At 51.2% G+C, this 20,978-nt stretch overlaps 1 protein-coding gene across 2 annotated transcripts in view; it reads right to left on the bottom strand.

The window, feature by feature from the left end:
- Positions 1-7,589: 7,589 nt before the first annotated feature.
- MAPKAPK2 (MAPK activated protein kinase 2) overlaps positions 7,590-20,978 on the bottom strand; it is a 52,624-nt gene continuing 39,235 nt past the window's right edge. Inside the window, exons 1-10 of one of the 2 annotated variants that reach the window (XM_049857834.1) lie at positions 17,565-20,527; positions 13,600-13,739; positions 13,340-13,404; positions 12,994-13,073; positions 12,433-12,559; positions 11,801-11,876; positions 11,315-11,439; positions 10,836-10,921; positions 10,640-10,720; positions 7,590-9,556 (exon numbers count right to left, since the gene is read on the bottom strand). In XM_049857834.1, coding sequence (XP_049713791.1) covers positions 9,413-9,556; positions 10,640-10,720; positions 10,836-10,921; positions 11,315-11,439; positions 11,801-11,876; positions 12,433-12,559; positions 12,994-13,073; positions 13,340-13,404; positions 13,600-13,739; positions 17,565-17,651 — 1,011 coding nt within the window. In that variant the 5' untranslated portion in view covers positions 17,652-20,527 and the 3' untranslated portion in view covers positions 7,590-9,412. Of the gene's footprint in view, positions 9,557-10,639; positions 10,721-10,835; positions 10,922-11,314; positions 11,440-11,800; positions 11,877-12,432; positions 12,560-12,993; positions 13,074-13,339; positions 13,405-13,599; positions 13,740-17,564; positions 20,528-20,978 lie in introns of those variants that run through there. The other variant, XM_049857833.1, reaches the window with a different exon arrangement.

Genomic DNA, 20,978 nt, shown 5'->3' with positions numbered 1-20,978 from the left:
TAAGTCATCAATGTCTTATATAAATTTCACTGATTAAAAAGTAAGGTTTGCACAGCCAATTCATATAATTGATATCAATAAGTTGTACACCTGCAAAAAGTTGAATTAGCAAATGTTATGTGATAGATATATTAAAAAAAAAAAAACAGCAGATTTGGCCTCTTGGTTTGGAGGTTTAGGGTCAAGGTTTCATGGGACATCCCAATTAATTGGCCCAATATCATGTTTAGTGCTTCTATTCTACCTCCTAGCTTGCTGCATAGTGCCTGCGGTCTTAAAAAGCTTGCAAGGGGCCAGCTAAGGTACAATAATTGGTCTCTATTCGCCTGGAGCAACAGAGGAAGAAAGAGAGTCAGGAACAGGCAGAGGAAATGGAAAGTGTGGCTAATTGCCTCCATGAACAACTGCCTCTTTACCATGCGATGAAAAAAACTGGATGGTGCCCAGCTACCATTACTGAACATTTTGATCAAAGATTCTATAAAAAAATCCTGATCAAAAGGGGAGGAATGCAGAAGAGAATTTCAAATTCGTATGGAATCCAGACTTTCTGGAGCCATGGAGGCTGGATGAACCCCCAAAACTACTGCCCTAAGATAATCTTAAATGTTAAGCCAAAAACATCCTTCAACATATTCTTGAAACCAAACAATAGTTTAGCCTAACTGGTAAAGAATGTCTGCCTTGCGCATTGTGTTCCTTTAAGAACTATCTATATGGGAATCAAACTGACAACAGTGACTTGAAATATTAGATAGGAAACTTAGAGGGCAGTGAGTTTATGTTAAAGGGGGAGAAATAATTCCGAAAAGGAGGGTGAGAATGGTTGCACAACTTGAAGAATGTAATCAATGTCACTGAATTGTACATACAGAAATTGTTGAATTGGTGTATATTCTCAACAATAAATTTTTTAAAACCCTAAAATCTATATACCCTTTGACCTTGCTATTCCACTTCTAGGAATCTATCCTCAGAAATCCTTACATATGTGCACAAAGACATTTGTATGAGATGTTTGCAGCCTTTTTCTTGTTGTTAGATGCCATCGAATCGGTTGCAACTCATAGCGATCCTACGTACAACAGAACGAAACGCTGCCCAGACCTGCGCCGTCCTCACAATCATTGCTATGTTTGAGCCCATTGTTGCAGCCATTGTGTCAATCCATTTATACGAATAGTGAAAAAAGAAAAGAGAAATATCCCTCAATAGTGCAACAGTTAAATAAACACAGCAGAATCAACAGTTGAATAAATTGTGGCACACCCACTGTCCATTAGTACTGCGGTACCTTGCGAGTTGCCGTGGTGCTGGAAGCTGTGCCACTGTATTTCAAATACGAGCAGGGTCACCCATGGTGGACAGGTTTCAGCAGAGCCTTCAGATTAAGACAGCCTAGGAAAAAGGCCCAGCGATCTACTCCCAAAAATTACCCAGTGGAAACCTATGGATCACCACAGAACATTGTCTGACTTGCTCCCTTTGGACACGTCATCAGGAGGGATCAACACTGCAGGAAGACATTTATGTTTGGTGAAACGGAGGGCCAACGAGGGTTCAAAGGCCCTCCGGGATATGGATTGGCACGACAGCCACAATGGACACAAACGTGCCAGTGACTTTGAGGATGAAGCAGAACTGGGCAACTTTTCGTCCTGTTGTACGTAAGGTCACCCTAAGTTGGAGTCGACTGGATGGCAGCCATCAATCTCTAATACGGAATAGTATGCAGCTGTAAAAAGTAATGACAGTCCTATGAGTTTGGTCGTGGAAACTCCCTAAGATCTGCTAGGCCACAGAACAATATGCATGATCATTCCATTTATTCTTATTACAGCTCTCAAAGAAAGTTCTCACCTGCGTTTATAAGCATTATGTATACAGATAAATTAATTTAAAAAATTTGCAAGCCTGGATAAAAATAAAAGGAAACTATTTAAACAGGTTATTTCTGGAGAGGGAACTGCCAGAGTTGGGAGAGAAGAGAGGATAGACAGGAATCGTCACGTTTCACTCTTTACGTACATTTAAAAAAAAAAAACCAGTCCTCTACAGCACTCCCACGAGCCGTAGGGTTTTCAATGGCTGTGACCTTTAGAAAGCAGTTTGCCAGGACTTTCTTTCAAGGTATCTCTGGGTGGATTCTAACAGCCAACCTTTTGGTTAGTAGCTGAGCACTTAACCGACTGCACCACCAGGCTCCTGTGTATACGTACTTATATGTATACTTACTTTCTATAACATTCGAATTACTGAAATTACTTGTGTTAATCTTTTAGGTGCATTCACCCATCTAACAGATACGCAGCACTTGCCCTGAGTCAGCCATAGTTTCCAGAACCTGAAATAAACAGGTCAGACCCAAATTCTCATCTGCCCTCTTCCTCGCAGACTGGCTCAGACAACGGCCCATTCATCCCTTTTGCTCTCCTGCCCAGGGTGGACTGAGAGGCAGTCGTCTCACTACGAGGACTGTGTCCTCAGAGCAGATTTATAAGCAGGAAAGGAGACAGCTGAGTGCCAGAAAAGCAGGGGCTCTCTGGGGCTTACTAAAATACCAGCTCGCTCTGCATCACAGGCTTCTGGTCTATCTAACCAAGGTCTCGGGGCTCAGACAAGATCATGGTTTCTTTGAAAACTAAACCCCATACTGGTGAGTTCAGAACCACAGGTTTCCAAATCAGAGAGTAAAGGCTGGGAGAATGCCGCTCATTCTGAAACTTGAGGCCTTGTAGCCCCGGGAGGCTTTAGCTGTTTGAGGAACAAAGAACCCACAGCTGTCTGAACAGCGGAAGGAGTGAGGCCACATCTTACGGGGACTCAGATGGCAGGGGCCTGGGCAGGCTACTGTTCTGGGCTTGGGCCACTCATTTGCATGACCTTTGCAGATATTTTGCATATCAGGGCCCGGATGCTGCCATCTTAAGATCAGAGAGGTTAAGCCTAGTAATTTAGTCACACAGGGCCTGTGGGACAGTACCAAAACCAAGGTGGTGAGGGGACCTGTCAAGAGAGGAGGCTGAAACTGAAGGAATGCTCCCCTTACCACTGAGTCAATTCTGACTCACAGTGACCCTATAGGACAGAGCAGAACAGCCCCATAGGGTTTCCAAGGCTACAATCTTTTCAGAGCCCTGGTGGCGCAGTGGTTAAGAGCTTGGCTCCTAACCAAAAGTCAGCAGTTCAAATCCACCAGACTGTCCTGTCCTATACGGTCGCTATGAGCCGGAACCAACTTGATGGCAACGGGTTTGGTTCAGGTTTAATCTTTACAGAAGCAGACTGTCACATCTTTCTCCTGCAGAGTGGCTGATGGATTCGAACTGCTGACCTTCCAATTAGCAGCCAAGCACTCAGCCACTGTGCCACCAGAGCTACTTGGGGGAATGCCAGTCCTGGTATTTCACTTGCAAAACCTACAAGGGGTAGAATGGGGGCAGGAAACTCTTACTGTCTCTTACAGCAGAGAGTTATACAAGCGAATACATTTGCACGGCCACCCGACCCTGAAAATGACACTACACACAGGTGCCACGCCTCTTAGGAGGTCACTCCCCCAGCCCAAGTGAAATCCTGCAGGCTCCACAGTGGAGACTTCCTAGCCGCAGGCTCGGGTGACAACTTCCCTTCAGAGCAATAACCAGTCCTCCAGAAGGCAGAGTGAATGCCAAGGTAATCCCAGGTTTGGATGGTGTATTAAAAAAAAAAAAAGTGTGAAGGCCTAGTGTTATGGATTGAATGATGTACCCCCCAAAATAAGTGTTGTAGATCCTAACCTCTGTACTGGTTATAATCCCATTTGGGAATGGATTTTGTCGTGTTGTGTTAATGAAACAGAATTGGTGTAGGGTGTCTCTTGAGTCAATCTCTTTTGAGATAAAAAGAGATTAAACAAGCAACCACAGGAGAGATGGTGTTAAGACAGATGCTGACACCCAGAGACCTCCAAGGAACCAGGAGTAGAAGCTGAAGAGACGAGGACCTTCCTCTAGCGCCGACAGAGAGAGAAGGCCTCCCCACTAGGGCCAGCACTCCAAATTCAGAGTTCTTGCCTCCTAAACTGTGAGGAAATAAACTTGTTTGTTAAAACCACCCAATTATGGCATTTCTGTTACAGCAACACTAGATAGCTATGACACTTAGGTACACTGAAATTTATATTTGTAGCAGGGAGGCTCCCAAAGGCTTTACTTTTAACAGACTGATGTGAGGTGTAAGGACCATGAGGATGAGAAAGGCCTCCAGAGAGCTAAGAAGGCTGTTTAGTGGCAGAGAGGAAAGGACCAAGAAGTCCTCGACAACCCTTCATCCCAGTTTTCCAGGACATCCCCACTCTGAATGTAGTGTTACCCTTTTCCATAATAATTCATAAAATGTATATCTAAAATGATTTAAAGGAGCTCTGATGGCACAATGGCTAAGCATTCAGCTGCTAAGAGAAAGGTTGGCAGTTCGAACCCACCAGCTACTCCTCAGGAAAAAAGACCTGGCAATCTGTTCCCATAAAGATTATGGCCTAGGAAACCCTATGAGCCAGTTCTCCTCTGTCCTATAGGACCGCTGTGAGGCAGAATCACCTAGACAACAACAAAATGATTTGAGTTCTATACCTTTGTAAGGTTTTTAAAAGGCCCTTGGGTAGCGCAAAGGGTTTGAGCTCCACTACTACTCTAAAGGTTGGCAGTGATACCATGACACACAGTTCTGGTGATCTGCTTCCTTAAGATTATGGCCAAGAAAACCAAACCCTATGCAGCAGTTTCACTCTGCAATACATGGGGTCACCATGAGTTAGAAGCTACTCCATGGCAACAGGTTTTAAGGTTAAAAAAAAATAAATGAATTAAAAAATATTTGGGGAAACCCCCATCGGACTACAGCCCCAAACTTTGGCTTTGGTGAAGCACATACGAACGAAGAGAATCCAGGTTGGAGGGTCTGGGAGAAGACGGACAGAAAATACCCAGGCACCCACTGAAGGCCGTAAATCAGGTTTCCGTGGGCAGGGTCCATGGAGAGATGAGCCGGACAGCTGTTTGGGCCGGGAGACAGATGGGGCAAATCTGGAGACAAAGAAGGCAGGCCCTGGCTCCTGCAGAGACCAGAGTGGAGGTCTGATGGGAAAATCGCCACCATGCTGTCCCCTCATTTTCTGCAATCAAATTTGTGCTTTAAGTGCCAGCTCAAAGGGTCCCTCAGGAAGCTCCCCTGGGTCTGAGAGAATAACTCTACCTCCTCCATGACAAACACCTGCTGTCTCTACTTTATGAAAGCATAGTTCACTCTGCCTTCCACTATAGTAATGTTTGGCTCCTTCTCCAGACTGAGCGCCACGAGGGCTATACCACTTCTTAATCATCTTTGTACCCCCTAAAGTCTTCAGCATGGCCATTACACATCAAGAAAGATGAGCTGCATCAAAATGTGGGCCCAGGAAGTCAAAGCACAGACCCTACTTGAAGGGAGGACTCAGCTCAGGAGTGGCCCATCCTTGTGCCCCACACAGTGCCTCAGCCCTTTCGAAGTTTTGCCTTGGCCTCATTTCATCCTCACAGGCCTGGGTGGGAGGAAACCAGTTGCCATTAGACGACTCTGACTCGCGGCAACCCCATATGTGTCAGAGCAGAACTGTGCTCCACAGGGTTTTCAATGCCTGAATTTTTTTTTCTTTTTTCTGGAAGATTCCCAAGCCTTTATTTCAAGGCACCTCTAGATGGGCTTGAACCTCCAACCCTTTGGTTAGCAGTCAAGCACATCAACCATTTTCACCACCCAGGGACTCCCTTCCAAGTTTAGAGATCCTTCTAAAATACATGTGGGGGTGGGGTGAGGGAGGGATACAGACAGGTTTTCCCTCCACCGTTTCTATGAAACAGGGGTGATGTTCCTATCCTCTGTGGCTATTGTGAGGAACTCATGAGATGGTGGAGCTAGATGCTTTGCCAGGTGCCAGGTGGCCTTCATCACTATCAGAGTTGCACCCCCCAGGGGACTGACCTGCAGGTGAGCACAGGGGCTCCCCAGGCTGGGGCAGGTTCCATGCCTGAGGCCGAGTCCCTGCTCCTGCCCGGTGCTCTGGGGCCAGGGGGAAGTGGGGTTGGTAAACAATAACAGTAAATTTGGGGTTTTTCTTTGACTGGGTTGGAGACAGGAAACGCAGAAGCTGTGAACAAGTGGGCCTGCTCAGAGTGTGAAGGAAATTCAGTTACTAAAGGCAGAAGGATGAGGTTGGTGAGGCTGGGGAAAGTGGCTGCCCCACCCACCTGAAAATGTAAACAAACCCTGCCTGTGAGCACACCCCATGGCAAAAGGGACCCTCCAAGAGTGATCATGGTAGGGACCTCATGATGGGGAAAGTACCCTGGATTATCGAGGTGGGCCTGATCTAATCGCATGAGCCCTTAAAAGTGGAGACTCCTTCCTGCCTGGGTCAGAGGGATGTGACAGGGTAACAGCGGGGAAGAGTCAGAGAAATTTGATATTTGAAGATGGAGGAAGGGGTGCAGGCAGCCTCTAGAAACTGGAAAAAGCAAGAAAGAGATTCTCCTAAGAGCCTCCAGGAAGGAGCTAGCCCTGCCGACACCTTCATTTCAGCCTGGAGGGGCTGTGGAACCTCTAAGACAATAAATGTGTCTCCAGCCACTACATTTGTTAGGGCAGCAAAAGCTCTGATACCTTCCCGCGGCCCCAACACCCAACTGTCCCCGCCACCACCTCCTATCTCCCCCCTAGGTTCTTCTCACTTCTGGCATCTCCATGTGATCAGACAACAGGACTTCTCTGAAAACCAAACCCCAAGCTGGCTGATTAAAAGCAGTGGTTTCTAACACAACGTGTTAAGTTTCAAGATAGGAATCAACCAAACAACTCACTCACAAGTTGTGAGAGGTTATGGCACTAGCACATCCTGCCTGCTCCTCAGATCCTTGAGCAGCGCAGACATGATCCCTTTGGTTACTGAGGGGACAGGTGAGAGGGGATGGAGGCCACCCCAGGCCTTGGGATCCTGGACCTAAGTTCTAATCCAAACCAATTAGCTGTGTGGCCTCCAGCACAGCCATCCCCCTCTGAGTCTGTTTCTTCCTTCACAAAATGGGAATAACCGCCCTGCCTTACCCTCCTCCCCTCACAGCCCTGAGGATCACCGGAGAAAGTCTACATCAAATGCTCTGGGACACACAATTTCTCGCCTGACTGGGAGGGACAGCAGTGGGGTCGGTACGCCTATCTCTACCCGAGGCTCTGCCACAAACCAACTTGGTGTGTGACCTCCAACCCATCATTTCCCAGCCCTGGCCTCAGTCTTCTCATCTGTAATCTGAAGGGAATGGGACACTAAGGGCACTTCCAGTTCTGAGGTGTATTTTGGGTTCTGCCTGGCCCCTTCTTCCACCTCCTAGAACTTTCAGGTACTACACCAACCTGCTTCCCCAGGTCTCTTTCCCTTGATTTGAACCAAATCACCAGCACCCCCTCCTCCACAACCCCACACCAGCCGCCCCACCCGCCCAGACTGAGGGTGCCAGCATCTGGCTATGGTTATGTAGGTCAAAGAATCACAGGCCAAAAAGCAGCCTGGCTGAGGCAGTATTTAGCAAGAGCGTGGGCTCCCAAGTCCCTGCTTCCTCCCAGAGCCCTGGCCCGCCTTCCATTGCCTCCCCTGACCTGCTCTAAAGGGAAGCAGCATCCACCTCCCCTACACTGGACCCTGGTCCCAGGCTCCCATCACCCAGTGGGCTCTTCATTCCTTCCCAGGGCACCTAGGACTCTGCCCTCCTCATCACCCAAAACCACCCTCCATGTGCGGGAAGAGGAGAGTTGGGGGTCAGGGGCTGAGCCCCATGAACAAAGAGAAAAAAAAACTTTGAACTATTAAATCTGTTTAGTAAAGACAGTTCCGATCATACAAAACAACGACAGTTTACAACAGTCTGAGTGCTAGACATACCATCAGAGGACAGGAAGGCGCTGCTGGCACTGAGCACCCCCGTGCCGAGGGAACCCTGGGTGCCCCCACCACCCTGCCCCTGGGGGAGATGAAAGCTGGGGGATTACTGCCATCCCTCCCCCCAGAGGGAGTGGGGATGCTGGCACAGGGGGCCTCTCTGCAGGCTCCTCCTATTAACACTGGGGAGCACCCCCCAGGCCACCCTCCTCACTGACCTGGACACATGGCACAGAGTTGTTTTTGTGTGAGAGAGGGTGAAGTAGCTCCTAGGAAAGGGGGCAGAGTCAGGACATCTTTGGTGATAAGACTCCCCCCAACCCATGAGGCCACACAATGGAAATTTAAGGGGAACCACAAACGTGATCTGCCTTTGCCCACAAGGCACAGCTGGTCCAGGCCCCCAAGCCCAGAAGAGACATAAACGTAAAAATTTTGTCACCATAAGTTGTCCTGGCTCACCCCAGTGAACTGAGAGGCAGCCCACTGAGAAATGGCTAAAAATGTAAGAAGAATCAGCAGTGGGCTTATCACGGCAGGAAAGAGAGCAGAGGTTATCCAGTAATCAGTGCCTCAGAGACCCAGGACCATCACGGAATGGGGCGGAAGGGGTCCCGGGGTCCAGTCTTCCCAAGTGCTGTGCCAGTGCTTGATCACTTCTCTCCACCCCTGGAACCCAGCTAAGAGGCACAGGCCACACTTGGAGGGCCTGGCCCCAAACCTAAAGAAGCTTCCCAGGCACTTCTGTGGTCCAGCATGGTCAGAGCAGGCCCACGGAGGGGGAAGGTTCTTGAGCCAAAGCAGGGCCCCTTCTGCAGCCCTGCCTGCCCCTGGCCCCTCAAACACACGGTCCCAGGCACAGATCCAGCCACATGTGCACACACACATACACACACTCTCCTACCCGCCTGGCACACTGGCGACATCTGAGAGCCTCGGGTAGAGGTGGGCGGCATCCCAGCCCCAGCCCTCCAGGGCCGTCAGCTCCCAGACACCTCAGCCAGGCCAGCGGGGCCCTCAGGCTGTAGTGGGGAAATGGGGAGGGCGGCTGGGACAACCAGAGCCACGCCCTCTAACGGTTTCCACAAACACCCTTCAACAAACCCCAAACCCTTGCAGTATCCAGGGACAGGGTCTTGGGGAAAGGAAGAGGAGTGGAGGAAAGGACAATAAAAGAAGTTCCATAAAAATTCTAAGTCAAATTACTGATAAAACCACAAAATGAGCACAGGTTCAGGAGCATCCTGCTCCCTCCGCTCCTCACCCTCCCGGCCTATGGTCTCCGGGGTTGGCCAGAACCATGGCAGGTGACCATCGGCCAAAAGGTCAGAATTCAGCCGCCAACAAGATTCTGGGCTCCGTGCAGCGAAGGAAGGGAGGCATAAATGAACAGTTGTGTGTCTCTTCTTTTAAAAAATATATTCATGTAGAAAGTTATTGCTTTTCCTCCAGCGGGGCAGGGGCTCAGTGGGCGAGAGCCGCAGCCTCCAGGGCCCGTGCTTTCTTCCGCCTCTTCAGTAGCAGAGGGTTGGACGCGTCTTCAATCTTCTTTATCTTGATTTGCTCGTAGTCAACACGCATTGTGGCCAAGGCACTGGTCATCTCCTCCTGGGTGGGGGCAGGTGCACCGGGAAGGAGACAAAAAGAAAAGCAAAGGTCAAGGAGAGACCAGAAGAAAGACGTGAGAAACGAGACACAACAAGGACAGAGTGCAGGCAACAGACTGGGAGCAGAAAGAGAATAAAGGCCAGTTAGTGGGTCCATGCTGCTGACAGCGGCCTCACCCCCGAGCAGGGCCAACCACGGGCTGGCCATCGCATTGCCACAGTGCTCCCAAGAGCCGTTGCCAAGACTCAGCAGGAGACAGCCACGAGGTGAGGCAGAAAGAGCACTGGACTAGGAGTCAGGAGACCTAGTTCTGGTCTGTCTCAGCCCATCACTAGCTGTGTGACCTTGAATAAGTCACTCCCCCTCTGTGGGCCTCAGTTTCCTCCTATTCAAAATCAGGAGATTGTGCCAAATGACCCCTACAGTCCCACCTAGAGACCCCAGGGAGTACAGAGCCTGCAGGAAGTAGCCACAGCAGTTAGACCAGATGCAGAACCTCTACCCACAGCCTGGTCAGGGGAGTGGCTCCACGTCTACTCTCATTGTAATAAAGATGTCCCAGGGACTAGAGGCTGCAAAACCAAGCTCCTCCCTGCTAGCACCACCAGCCAGCACCAGGTACTCCCAGCATCCCAGGGACTAGAGGCTGCAGAACCAAGCTCCTCCCCGCCAGCACCACCGGCCAGCACCAAGTACTCCCAGGGACCCCAGGGGCGAGAGGCTATAGAACCAAGCTCCTCCCTGCCAGCACCACCAGCCAGCACCAGGTACTCCCAGGGGTTCCAGGTGTGAGAGACTGCAGAACCAAGCTCCTCCCCGCCAGCACCACCAGCCAGCACCAGGTACCCCCAGGGGCCCCAGGGGTGAGAGACTGCAGAACCAAGCTCCTCCCCGCCAGCACCACCAGCCAGCACCAGGTACCCCCAGGGGCCCCAGGGGTGAGAGACTGCAGAACCAAGCTCCTCCCCGCCAGCACCACCAGCCAGCACCAGGTACCCCCAGGGGCCCCAGGGGTGAGAGACTGCAGAACCAAGCTCCTCTCCGCCAGCACCAGGTACTCCCTGTCAGCCAGGGGCCCCTCACCTTGACATCTTCCCACCGCTCCTTGTCCTCCTTCAGGACCCGGCTGGTGTGCAGTGGGGTTTGAGGGACCTTCGTTGATTGCTGGGGGAGAGAAAAGGGAACCGAGTGAAAGCCTGGAGCAGAAAGAGCCCTGGCTGAGCCCTCCACTGAGGGCCAGCCCCCTTAAACCCAGGTCTGTCCAGCCTGCCAGACCTACCATGATCCAGGGGTGGTTCATAAACTCCATGATGGTCATCCTCTGAGTGGGCTCTGTCTTCAGCAGGTTCCGGATGAGCATCTTCACTATGGGGTGGGGTGGGGCACAGGGACAGAACTCAGCCCAGGGGCCACTCTCCCTGCCCTGCTTCTTCCCGCAGTTTTCAGGGGAAGCCAGGTTCAATGTGGGGGCAGGAGGGCTGCATGAAGTAGACTGTCCAAGGAACTGGCCATAAGGTCTCTTACAGCTATGCCATTTGATAAGCCCTACAAGGCCCCAGGCCCCAGCCCTGGCTCAGGCCCTTCACACAGGCAGGACAGGTGTAGGCACCCTCCAGATGTAGACACGGGTACAGACCCATAGCTTTACCAGCCACGTGGGATGGCTGCCCACATGTACACACGTGCGTGCACGCACACACGCACACACACACACGCTCGCGCACGCGGGCACACACACACACGGGCTCTGCCTCCTACCTTCCTCTGATACTTCTGACCATTCTGGGTTGGGGAATTCATACTGGCCCATTCGGATGCGACTCTTCATGCCCGGAGAGATGGCAAGGCCGTGGTTGGAATAGAAAGGGGGGTACCCACACAGCCTGAGCCGAGAGGAGACAGGAAGAGAAGGGCACAGTTGGTGTCATTTAAGGGAGCTGCACCAGGAACAGGGTGGGAAACAAGCTCCTCTTCTTGTAAAAGTCACCAAGAAGTAGGGGTTCACTGATTCAGTCACAATATACAAAGTCAAGGGGAGGGCCCAGGAGTCTAACGCTCCAGTGATCCAAAGCACACACTTTCCTGCTAGTTCATACTCGCCACTTGGGTATCAGCATCCACTAAGCATTGAGAAAAGGGGGCGTGCAGGGGATTCCCAGGGATGCCCCCACGCAGAAGGGGACGCTGACAAGGCCTCTTCCTCTCCTGGAGAGGCACAGCCTGCCCCAGCCCCGGCACACTCACAGGATGTACATGATGACACCCAGGGACCACATGTCACAGGACTTGTCATACTTCTCTGGGCCCAGCACTTCTGGAGCTGCAAACCAAAGGTCAACATGGTGGGCCTGGCCCTCAGGACGCTGCCATCTTCCCCAGATTCTCTGTGGGCAACACTCCCAACCCAGCCCTTCAACCCACCATGATGGGACACCACCTGGGGATGGGAAGAGGAAGAGCCCTAACCCAGCCTCTGGGCTGGAGGGAGGGATGCAGGAGATCTCCAGAGAGGAGCCCTAGGGCAAGAACCTTAAGGCTAAACCACAATGCACTCAGACTCCAGTCTATTTAATCTGACAAACATGCTTTGAAAGCATACTGCAGGACAGACAGCTCAGGCTCCAGAACCAAATCCAGGTCCCAGACCCCACTGAGGACGAGACAGGAATGACAGCTGTCCTCTTGGAAAAGTGCACATCTCAGGGTGACCATTTCCTGTCATTTCCTCAACCCAGGGCGACTCTGAAGAGTCAGCCCCTGATCACAGTCACAATATAACCAGCACCGTAGGGGGCACAACTCTCCCAGGATCCACGCCCCCCCTGAAACCTGCGAGAGGAGGGTCTGAGTAAGCCCTGCAGCCTCTCTGGACTTACCCACATAGTACGGCGTATAACAAGGAGTGGTCAAAGAGTTGTGGCTGGTGGTTTCCTTGGCAAAGCCAAAATCGGTGAGTTTCAGGATGGCATTGGGCCTTTTGGAGGTGTACAAGAGATTCTCAGGCTGTAGAGAGGAGAGACAGATACAGAACAACCCTGCTGAGCCTGTGAGGGCAATGAGAAACCAAAAGGGCAATGATTCATTCATTCATTCAGCAATCATCTGTCTAGTCCCTGTAATCTGGATACTACGAGGAATATCAGCTGTAGGGGGCCAGGTCCCTGCCTTCAGAGCACTCACGGTGAGCTTGGATCTGAGAGACAGACACAGACTCAGCAGTAGCCGTTACAGGGACATAAACCAGGGTGAGACTGTGGGGCACTGCCTGAGGAGAACCACAGGGCTGAGTGTGGCCAGACAGGCTTAACCACTGGGTTTGTGGCTTTGCCCAGGAGTAGCAAAGGTGCCACACAGGTCTGGCAACCATCCCTGGGGTCACCACAGCCCCACCCCAAGGCCCCACAGCACCTAAGCCTGGGGGTCTGAGCAGCTGGTACCTTGACATCCCGGTGAGCAATGTTGACTGAGTGCAAATACCGGATGGCCTCACCGATACTCTTCATGATTTCCGACGCTTCTGCAGACAGAAGGAGAGCAGGTCACAAGGCCTGAAAGCTCAATACACCAGTCCCCATGCAGCCTGAGGCTCTCCACACCCACCACCCACCCCCCAGACCAAGGACATGAGGCGCTGCCCCGGCTTCAGCTGAGGCAGACACCCGGCAGCAAGCAAGCAGGCAGCAGGCCTCGGCACCTTCTGCGGACAGGAGGCACTTTAGGGCACTCAGAACCCTTCAGACGCCCACCACCCTGCCTGGCCTGGCCCCGTGCGGACCCTTCTACCTCTTTCTGTGAACGCTTGGTCTCCTCGGTCCTGGATACGGCTGAAGAGTTCTCCACCATCCAAACTGAAACAGTGCCACAGGGAGATGTAGGGAGAAGTGCCCCCTCCCATCCCATCATCACTCTCCCTGCCAACCACTGCTCCCTGCCCCCAAAAGAAAGCCTCAGGGCCCACCCTTGGGCTGTCCCCAGAGGCTGAGGCGCCTGAGCAGAGAACGGAGGCAGGCCAGGCCCAGGACAGAACACACAGGGCTGCTCACCACTCCATGACGATCAGTAGGCACTTCCTCCCCGCGTACAGATTCTCATAGACGTCCACGATGCGGACGATGTGCGGGCACTGAGAGGCCCGCCAGTGCAGCTCCACCTCCCTGCGTGCCTTCGGGCAGTCCTGGAGCATCTGCAAGTCGGGCAGCTCCCCAGTCACTGTGCTGTCCCTGCAGCAGACAGCTGGCTGCTGCCCACGTGGCCTGCCCCAAGCCCCTGGCCCACATGCCCTTCCTACATCCCACTGACACCCATCGCCTCTACATCATCGCTGGCTCTCTACCAGCCCCTGTGACACTGCCCCTGGCCACCCCTTCTCCTGGTTCTATAAGGCCTTTGGAGCAACTCTACCCACTCTAAACAAAACCCCAATCTGACCCCTCCCAGGGCCTTGCCAGCTTTGCTAGGATCAGCCTTTAGGCCGTTCTGTCCAGCTGAACCATTCCCCAGCCCAGGACATTTCAGAAGACAGGCAGCAGCTGCAATGGAAGGTTAGGGGTGAAGGGAGAATTGAGAAAAGGCAGGTAGAAAAACCAATACAATAACGCTGCACTGCAAGGTAAAGGGTGAAGGGAGAATTGGGGAAAGGAAAGGCAGACAGAAAAACCAATACAATAACGGAAAGAGGCCTAGAGAAAGGAGAGGCTCCAGAACCACGAGGAAAAGGCAGCTCTGAGTCCAAATCCAGCATACTAGAATCAGGGCAATGTGCTTTCTACTTCTGTGATTCACTCCAGTCAGCCAACAGATGGCCTCTGGAATCAGAGGTTCGGTGAATCTCAGTTCTTACTGGGTTTGCAACACTGAGCCAGTTACTTAACTTGCTGAGCCTCATTCCTGACCCCTCTTCTCCACTAGGCTAGGTGGCTGGGGTGAGGGGGGAGGGTTGCGAGGGCTGAGTCACCCTCCCCACTCTCAGGGGCTGCATCCTGACTAGTCCAAGCCAGACCTGGTAACTCCCGTCCCCTTGCTAGTAAATGGTTTGGGAATGAGTCTAAGACACAACACTGGCCAAGAAGAGCTTTACAGGGACTCCTTTGAGGAGCCTCTTAAAGGGAGCACCACTTATACATGTGACACCTAGGACCAGGGCACAAGGAGCCTCATCACCTCTCCTACGTGTGACACCTGGGACCAGAGCTCAAGGAACCTCATCACCTCTCCTACGTGTGACACCTGGGACCAGAGCTCAAGGAACCTCATCACCTCTCCTGCGTGTGACACCTGGGACCAGAGCACAAGAAACCTCATCACCTCTCCTACGTGTGACACCTGGGACCAGGGCACAAGGAACCTCGTCACCTCTCCTACGTGTGACACCTGGGACCAGGGCACAAGGAACCTCGTCACCTCTCCTACGTGTGACACCTGGGACCAGGGCACAAGGAACCTCGTCACCTCTCCTACGTGTGACACCTGGGACCAGGGCACAAGGAACCTCGTCACCTCTCCTACGTGTGACACCTGGGACCAGGGCACAAGGAACCTCGTCACCTCTCCTACGTGTGACACCTGGGACCAGAGCTCAAGGAACCTCATCACCTCTCCTGCGTGTGACACCTGGGACCAGAGCACTTACCCTGGTACTTAAGAGGATAAATCCCCACATTGGGGAAGGCAGCCAGGACAGACAACAATGACCTGGGTCCTTCTACCATCACTGAGCATTCCTCAGGACTCTTTCTTTGGTGAGATAATAAGCTGACCTTTCTGCTAAACTGCTTTTAGTGTTGTTTTCTATTGCTTAGAGCCAAATGAATCCTGATACAGTCCTCCTTTGTAAAACGCGGATAATAGTCTAACTTCATGGATTTGTTGCAAGGAACTGATAAAAATGATTCTGCAAAGCACCGAACAGAGTGCCTGGCATGTGTGCAATAATAACATTTTTATTACAGGGTGCCTGCTAAAGCACAGGGCACAGAAGCCAAAATAATTATGACAAGAACCCTCACAGACTTACATCTCCGTGGGGAGTCAAGATTAGCTCCACAAAGTCCAGACTCCAAATGGTGTGGACATTTAGAGGAGTGGGGTGGTGAGGGGGGCTGTTGGTCAGGCTGGGTCGGAAAGGACAGGCAGAGGGAAGGCACCCAGGCACTGCAAGCACTGACTGACTGGATGCGGTGAGGTTGGGAGCCATGGACGATGCAGGAGGGAGGGCTAAGGAGACCTGCAGGAAAGTGCGGGACATCGGTAGGTAAGATCAGATGGAGCCAGACTACAGAAGCAAAGGCAGTAATTTTCAACAATAGAACTAGCATCCACTTAGCCCCTATGATATGTGAGACCTTCTCTAATTTTACAATAATTGCCATTTTGCAGAATGAGGAAACTGAGGCTCAGTGAAGAAATGTGTCCAAGACTAAGTTCCTCAGTAAAGGCAAAGCCAGGGTTAGGATCCAGGCCTGGTAGATTCCAATGCCAAACCCTTTTCTACTACAAAAACAGCACCTAGCTTTTAGAGGAGGCATGGAGGCCAAGACTTATCAGCTTCAGACCACCAAGTACAAACTGACTTTGCAAAGGCAAGTCCCAAACAGATGTCCTGAGGCAACAGACAACGGGATAATTCATAACCTTCTACAAAGCAAGCAGGAGCCAGGGTAATCCAGGAGGCAGCGTACGCATGAGGCCATGCTGCCACCTAGTGGCCATCTGAGGATACTGCATAGGTCTCCGTTCTGCCACCTTCAACTTGACTCATTTGGATGGACAGGAAAAAAGTTTGCTTTCTCTTCCCAGGCGCTACGAGCAGCAAGCCGGGGCCCTGGGCTGATTTCACCTGCACATAATTCAATCCAATAACCATTTCTTGAGCTCCTATTATGGGCCACACATTGTACTGAATGTCAAGAGCTCAGGCTAGTGGGGTGGGGAGAGTAGCAGGTGAGGGCACAGGGGAGGCAGACACATAAAAAAATTTTTTTTTTTTTTTTATAAAAAGTGCTTATTATAATAACATGCCATAAGAGTGATCGTCCAAAGGGTTCAGGAGCAAAGACTCCCAGAGCAGCCAAGCAGAAAAGACCTCTATCGCCCCCGACAGCCACACAGGAACTAAGGCCCAGAATGGAAGAATCAAGGAGTTCAAATTTACTCAAACGCAACATTAGGTACTGGATTTACAATCAGGCAAGACTTGAGCATCGCCCTGGAATTTGTCAATTTCTGGCTGCAGCACCTTGGCAAGGTCATTACCTTTAGGCATAATGATACCTGCCAGGCCTCTCCTTCATGGAGCCACTGAATGCTCACCTCTAAAGGTGCTTGTTATCAGAAAGGCACTCATCACTTATACAAGCAGCCTTACTGCAACAGCACAGGGCCCCTCTCGGTCACCACTCTGAGCAGAGGCTGGAGCCGTTGTGTAGCCAGTACAAGTCACCGTGACCACGCTGGCGAGACTGCGAGGCACCTCTGGGAAGTCAGCTCCAGAGCTGTGGTAAGTGAGACTGCACCAAGGCCCATACGCCCTCAGCGCTCCCAGGCTCACGGCCTTCCCTGCACGTCTGCTTTTTTCACCTTGGGACACAGTAGACTGTGGCATTAGGCAAAAGAGAACGTGGGGTCAGAAAGCGTGCGGTCACATGCCACCTCCAGATTAAGAATCCTTCACCTGTTAGAGAAGGCCAGTTATCATGGTACAACCACCTAGGCTTTGTAATCACGCACAATCTGAATCCCAGTTCTGCACTTCCTAGCTTGTGTCTACTTTTCTGAAAATGACTTCCTCATCTGTAAAACTGAAATGATATCCTTAAGGGTGCTTCCAAAACTTTATGTAGGATACTTTCACTTTAAAAAGTTACCTTTTTGTGTATTTGTGCCTTATCACCCCAACTAAAGTGAGCTCCTAAAGGACAAGATCTGGCTCCACCTCCCCCCTCACCTGATGATTCATTTTTTGTTTTAAACTTTTTCCTGTATTAGGGCAAAGAACTCTGAGCCAACACACCTCGCTCTGTGCTTCTTTTCCCGAAGTATCCAAAGACTGGGTCTCAGTGGTCCCTGCTCCAAAAAGTGGCAGTGAGTGAGGGGGCATCGCAAACCGGGACTATGTTCTCTGTACTTACTGGGAAGCGTAGTATCTTCAAATTCTTGAAGAAGCATAATAAGAATTTCCCACAAAGACTGGTAACTGACATCAAAGGCTAACGTCTGTGAGAAATCCCTGAATGGATGTGAAAACCAACCCAAGCATCAAAAGCAGGATCTTCAAATTGGTCAGCAGGCTGGCTGACGACGTCACAAGGGCAGAGCCGCGAAGAGCCGAAGAGGCTTTTTCCACAACTGTGGATCCCAGAAAGCCTGGAGACATGAAATCAAGAATGTGGTAATCTGGAGTGCAGGGCTAAGTAAAGAACAGCAAGGGAGATGGCCTGAGCCAAAGCTGGAGAAGAGGCAGAGAGAAAAGAGGGTCCTAGGGTGCTGCCAGGTGCCAATAGAAGGAAGGTATGGGCTGATGGCTGGGCGGCAGGTTCACCAGACAAACAGGAAAGGCTCTCACCCCTCTGAGGATAGACAAGGGCAATGGAGGCCAAAGGGCTCAGAGTCCAAAGGAAGGGTCTTCTGACTAAAAAGCCACAGGCCTCAAAGAATGCAGGGAGGGGTTGTTAATATTTTAAGCCCTTGCTCAGCCTGGAATCAATACTTTGACTTGACTCAGGCCCATGCAGCTTGTGGCTGAAATTCTCTTGTGCTGTTGTTGTTAGATGCTGTCAAGTCATCCCCGGTTCATGGGGACCCCACGCACAACAACAAAACATTGACCGGTCCTGGGCCATCCCCATGACCAGCTGCAGATCAGACAATGTTCCACCGTGATCCACACTGTTTTCACTGGCAGGTTTTCTGGAAGCAGATCACCAGGCCTTTCCTTCTATTCTGTCTTAGTCTGAAAGCTCCGCTGAAACCTGCTGAACATCACAGCAACACGCAAGCATCCACTGACGGAGGGTGGTAGCTGGCCAGGAACTGAACCTGGGTCTTCTGCATGGAAGCCAAGAATTCTACCAGTGAACCACCACTGCCTCATTTCTTGCACTGTAGGCAAGGTTAACTGTTGCCTGTGCTGGACTGCAATAGGCAAGCGCCTGGCCAGAGCCCATTGCCCGGGAGGAACCTCTAGGACGCCCGTGGCAGTGAAGAAGATATGGCAGCGCCCACTAAATACTGCCCCATGATACTTTCTCTTTGCCAGAACCTGGAGCAAAGAGAGATGGGACACCTAATTTTGGTTGTTCATGCTCCCCCACATTAACCCCCATAAGAGCTTAATCTATCATGGGGCCACATGAAAAGACTTGAGGATACAATCAGCATCCCAAGCCTACTCAGGACAGAGAAGGAAAGAAATCGGAAGCCCTGGGCCTGCGGCACTGCTCACCAGCAAAGCAGATACGAGGGCAAGACTGAGAAGGAACAAGCCTCAGACCCCAAGGATCACCCCTTCACAGACTCTGCCACTTACTAGCTGTGTGAACTTTGGGAGCTTTTTAACTTCTGTGCCTCAGTTTCCTCACCTGTTAAATAAGATAATTTAACAATATCTACCTCGTGGGATTGCTGTATTAAATGAGTTAATACATGTACGGTATGTAAATTGCTAGGAATGGTACTTGGCATACAGTAAGCCCTGCACCGGTATCTGCTATTATCATTATTCCACGTGTGCCCTCCCCGTGTGTTAAGAGTCCCACTGGGCTGGGCAGCTGGGATCCTGATCAAGCCCATTTCCTTTAGGGTGCTATTAACAGCTCTAGGTACTCGGCAGAGGGGGGACCCAGGATACTGAGGGAGGCAGGCTTTGGTATCCCAGTCTCGGGCTCTCCCTTCCTCCCACCTAAACTGAACAGCTGGGGAGGAAGGGTGTGCATGCAATGAGAGAAGCAAGCCATTCCTCCAGAGGCTGACCCGGTGCCAAGAGTGATGCAAAAGTCTGATTCAGGCATCCAGTGTGTTGCCACTGTGCGGGACTGGTTGTTAAACACAGCCCACTCTGTGCTCCCAGGAGGCAGCCAGGCCACGCATGCACCAACCCTGTGGCCAGGGCCGCTCACTCCTCTCCCTGGGCAGATGCCCTTCAGGACCATGTGGAGGGGGCTGGCCTGGGTGCCTTGTGGGAGAAGGGAGGAGGACTTGGGAAGGAGTGCCAGCAACTGCCTCAGCCCAGGGTTCACAGGGAGCAGCCGGCAGGCCCAGAGGAGCAGGAGAAGGGAGCTCCTCTCTGCAGGGAGCACAGTGCTCAAGGGGCACAAGGGACTCTGAATGGGTATGCACTGAGCCCTCACACTCAAGGAAGCATCTTATTTTGGAAATGTGAACATTCAGGCTCTGAGAAGTTAAGGGATTCCTTCAAGCTGTTTCAGCCAGCTGTCAATGGCAGGACTGGAATTTGAACCCCCCAACCCCCTTTCCCACACCCCACAGTGAGACAAAGGACGTAAGAGCTGCCCAATACTGCCCATGGCAGTAACGATCGAAATTTGTCTGTCCAAAAGTGCGAACTCTTTCATCTTAAAATTCCACTTCTAGAATTTTACCCTAAGGCACTGATCACACAGATGTAACTTCAAGCATGGTTATCTGCCTGAACAAGAAAGAGCAAACAAATTTAATGCCCAGCAACAAGCAAGAGAGATTGCTTTAAAAATACTAATACTATACTGAGCTTCTCTATAATAACTGAAACGATGCTTTGGAAGGACATTTAATGGGTTGGTAAGTGTCCATTAGGTTCTCGGCCACCATCACCGACACTCTCTGTGGCAGCACCCTATTTATTTCCTTTGCGGCACAAATTCCAATCTGTAATTGTTTTAAATTTATTTATCAGAAAATACCTGATAGCAAGTGAAAAAGCAAATTATAAAAGTTTATGCACAGTATGAAACCAGTTATTTACATGTGTGTGTATATATATATATATATTCACACAAACATATATACACATAAAACAGGAAGGGCATACATATTCAGTTAATTGTTAACAGTGATTATCTCTGAAAGGCAGAAACACAGGTGACTTAATTTTCTGGGTGGTTTACAATTAGCAAACGTTACTTTTAGCCCAAATTTCCAAATTTAAGTCAGTGGCCAGCCAGCCACGCCCCAGGCCCTAGGGCCAGGGAGCAGCACCCACGGCTTCCAGCAGAAGCTCTGCCAGGCAGTTCACCCACCCCACGTCCATGGACTAGGAGCTGCCCTCTTGAGTCTGGAGACTTGAGTAAGAAAACAGTTGGTGCCCAGTGGCACAGGCTGCTCCCCTGGGGGACATGTGCCCACAGCCCTCTCCCTAAGAAGGGGCAGGAGAAACGGAGAATGTGCCGCGTGTTCCAGCCTTCCCTGTCCTACTCCAGCTCCACTTGGC

The sequence above is a fragment of the Elephas maximus genome, chromosome 18 (assembly GCF_024166365.1).
Source record: "Elephas maximus indicus isolate mEleMax1 chromosome 18, mEleMax1 primary haplotype, whole genome shotgun sequence".
Classification (NCBI taxonomy): domain Eukaryota; kingdom Metazoa; phylum Chordata; class Mammalia; order Proboscidea; family Elephantidae; genus Elephas; species Elephas maximus.
The sequence above is the reverse complement of the archived record's forward strand: the minus strand, read 5'-3'. Positions and strand labels throughout refer to the sequence as shown.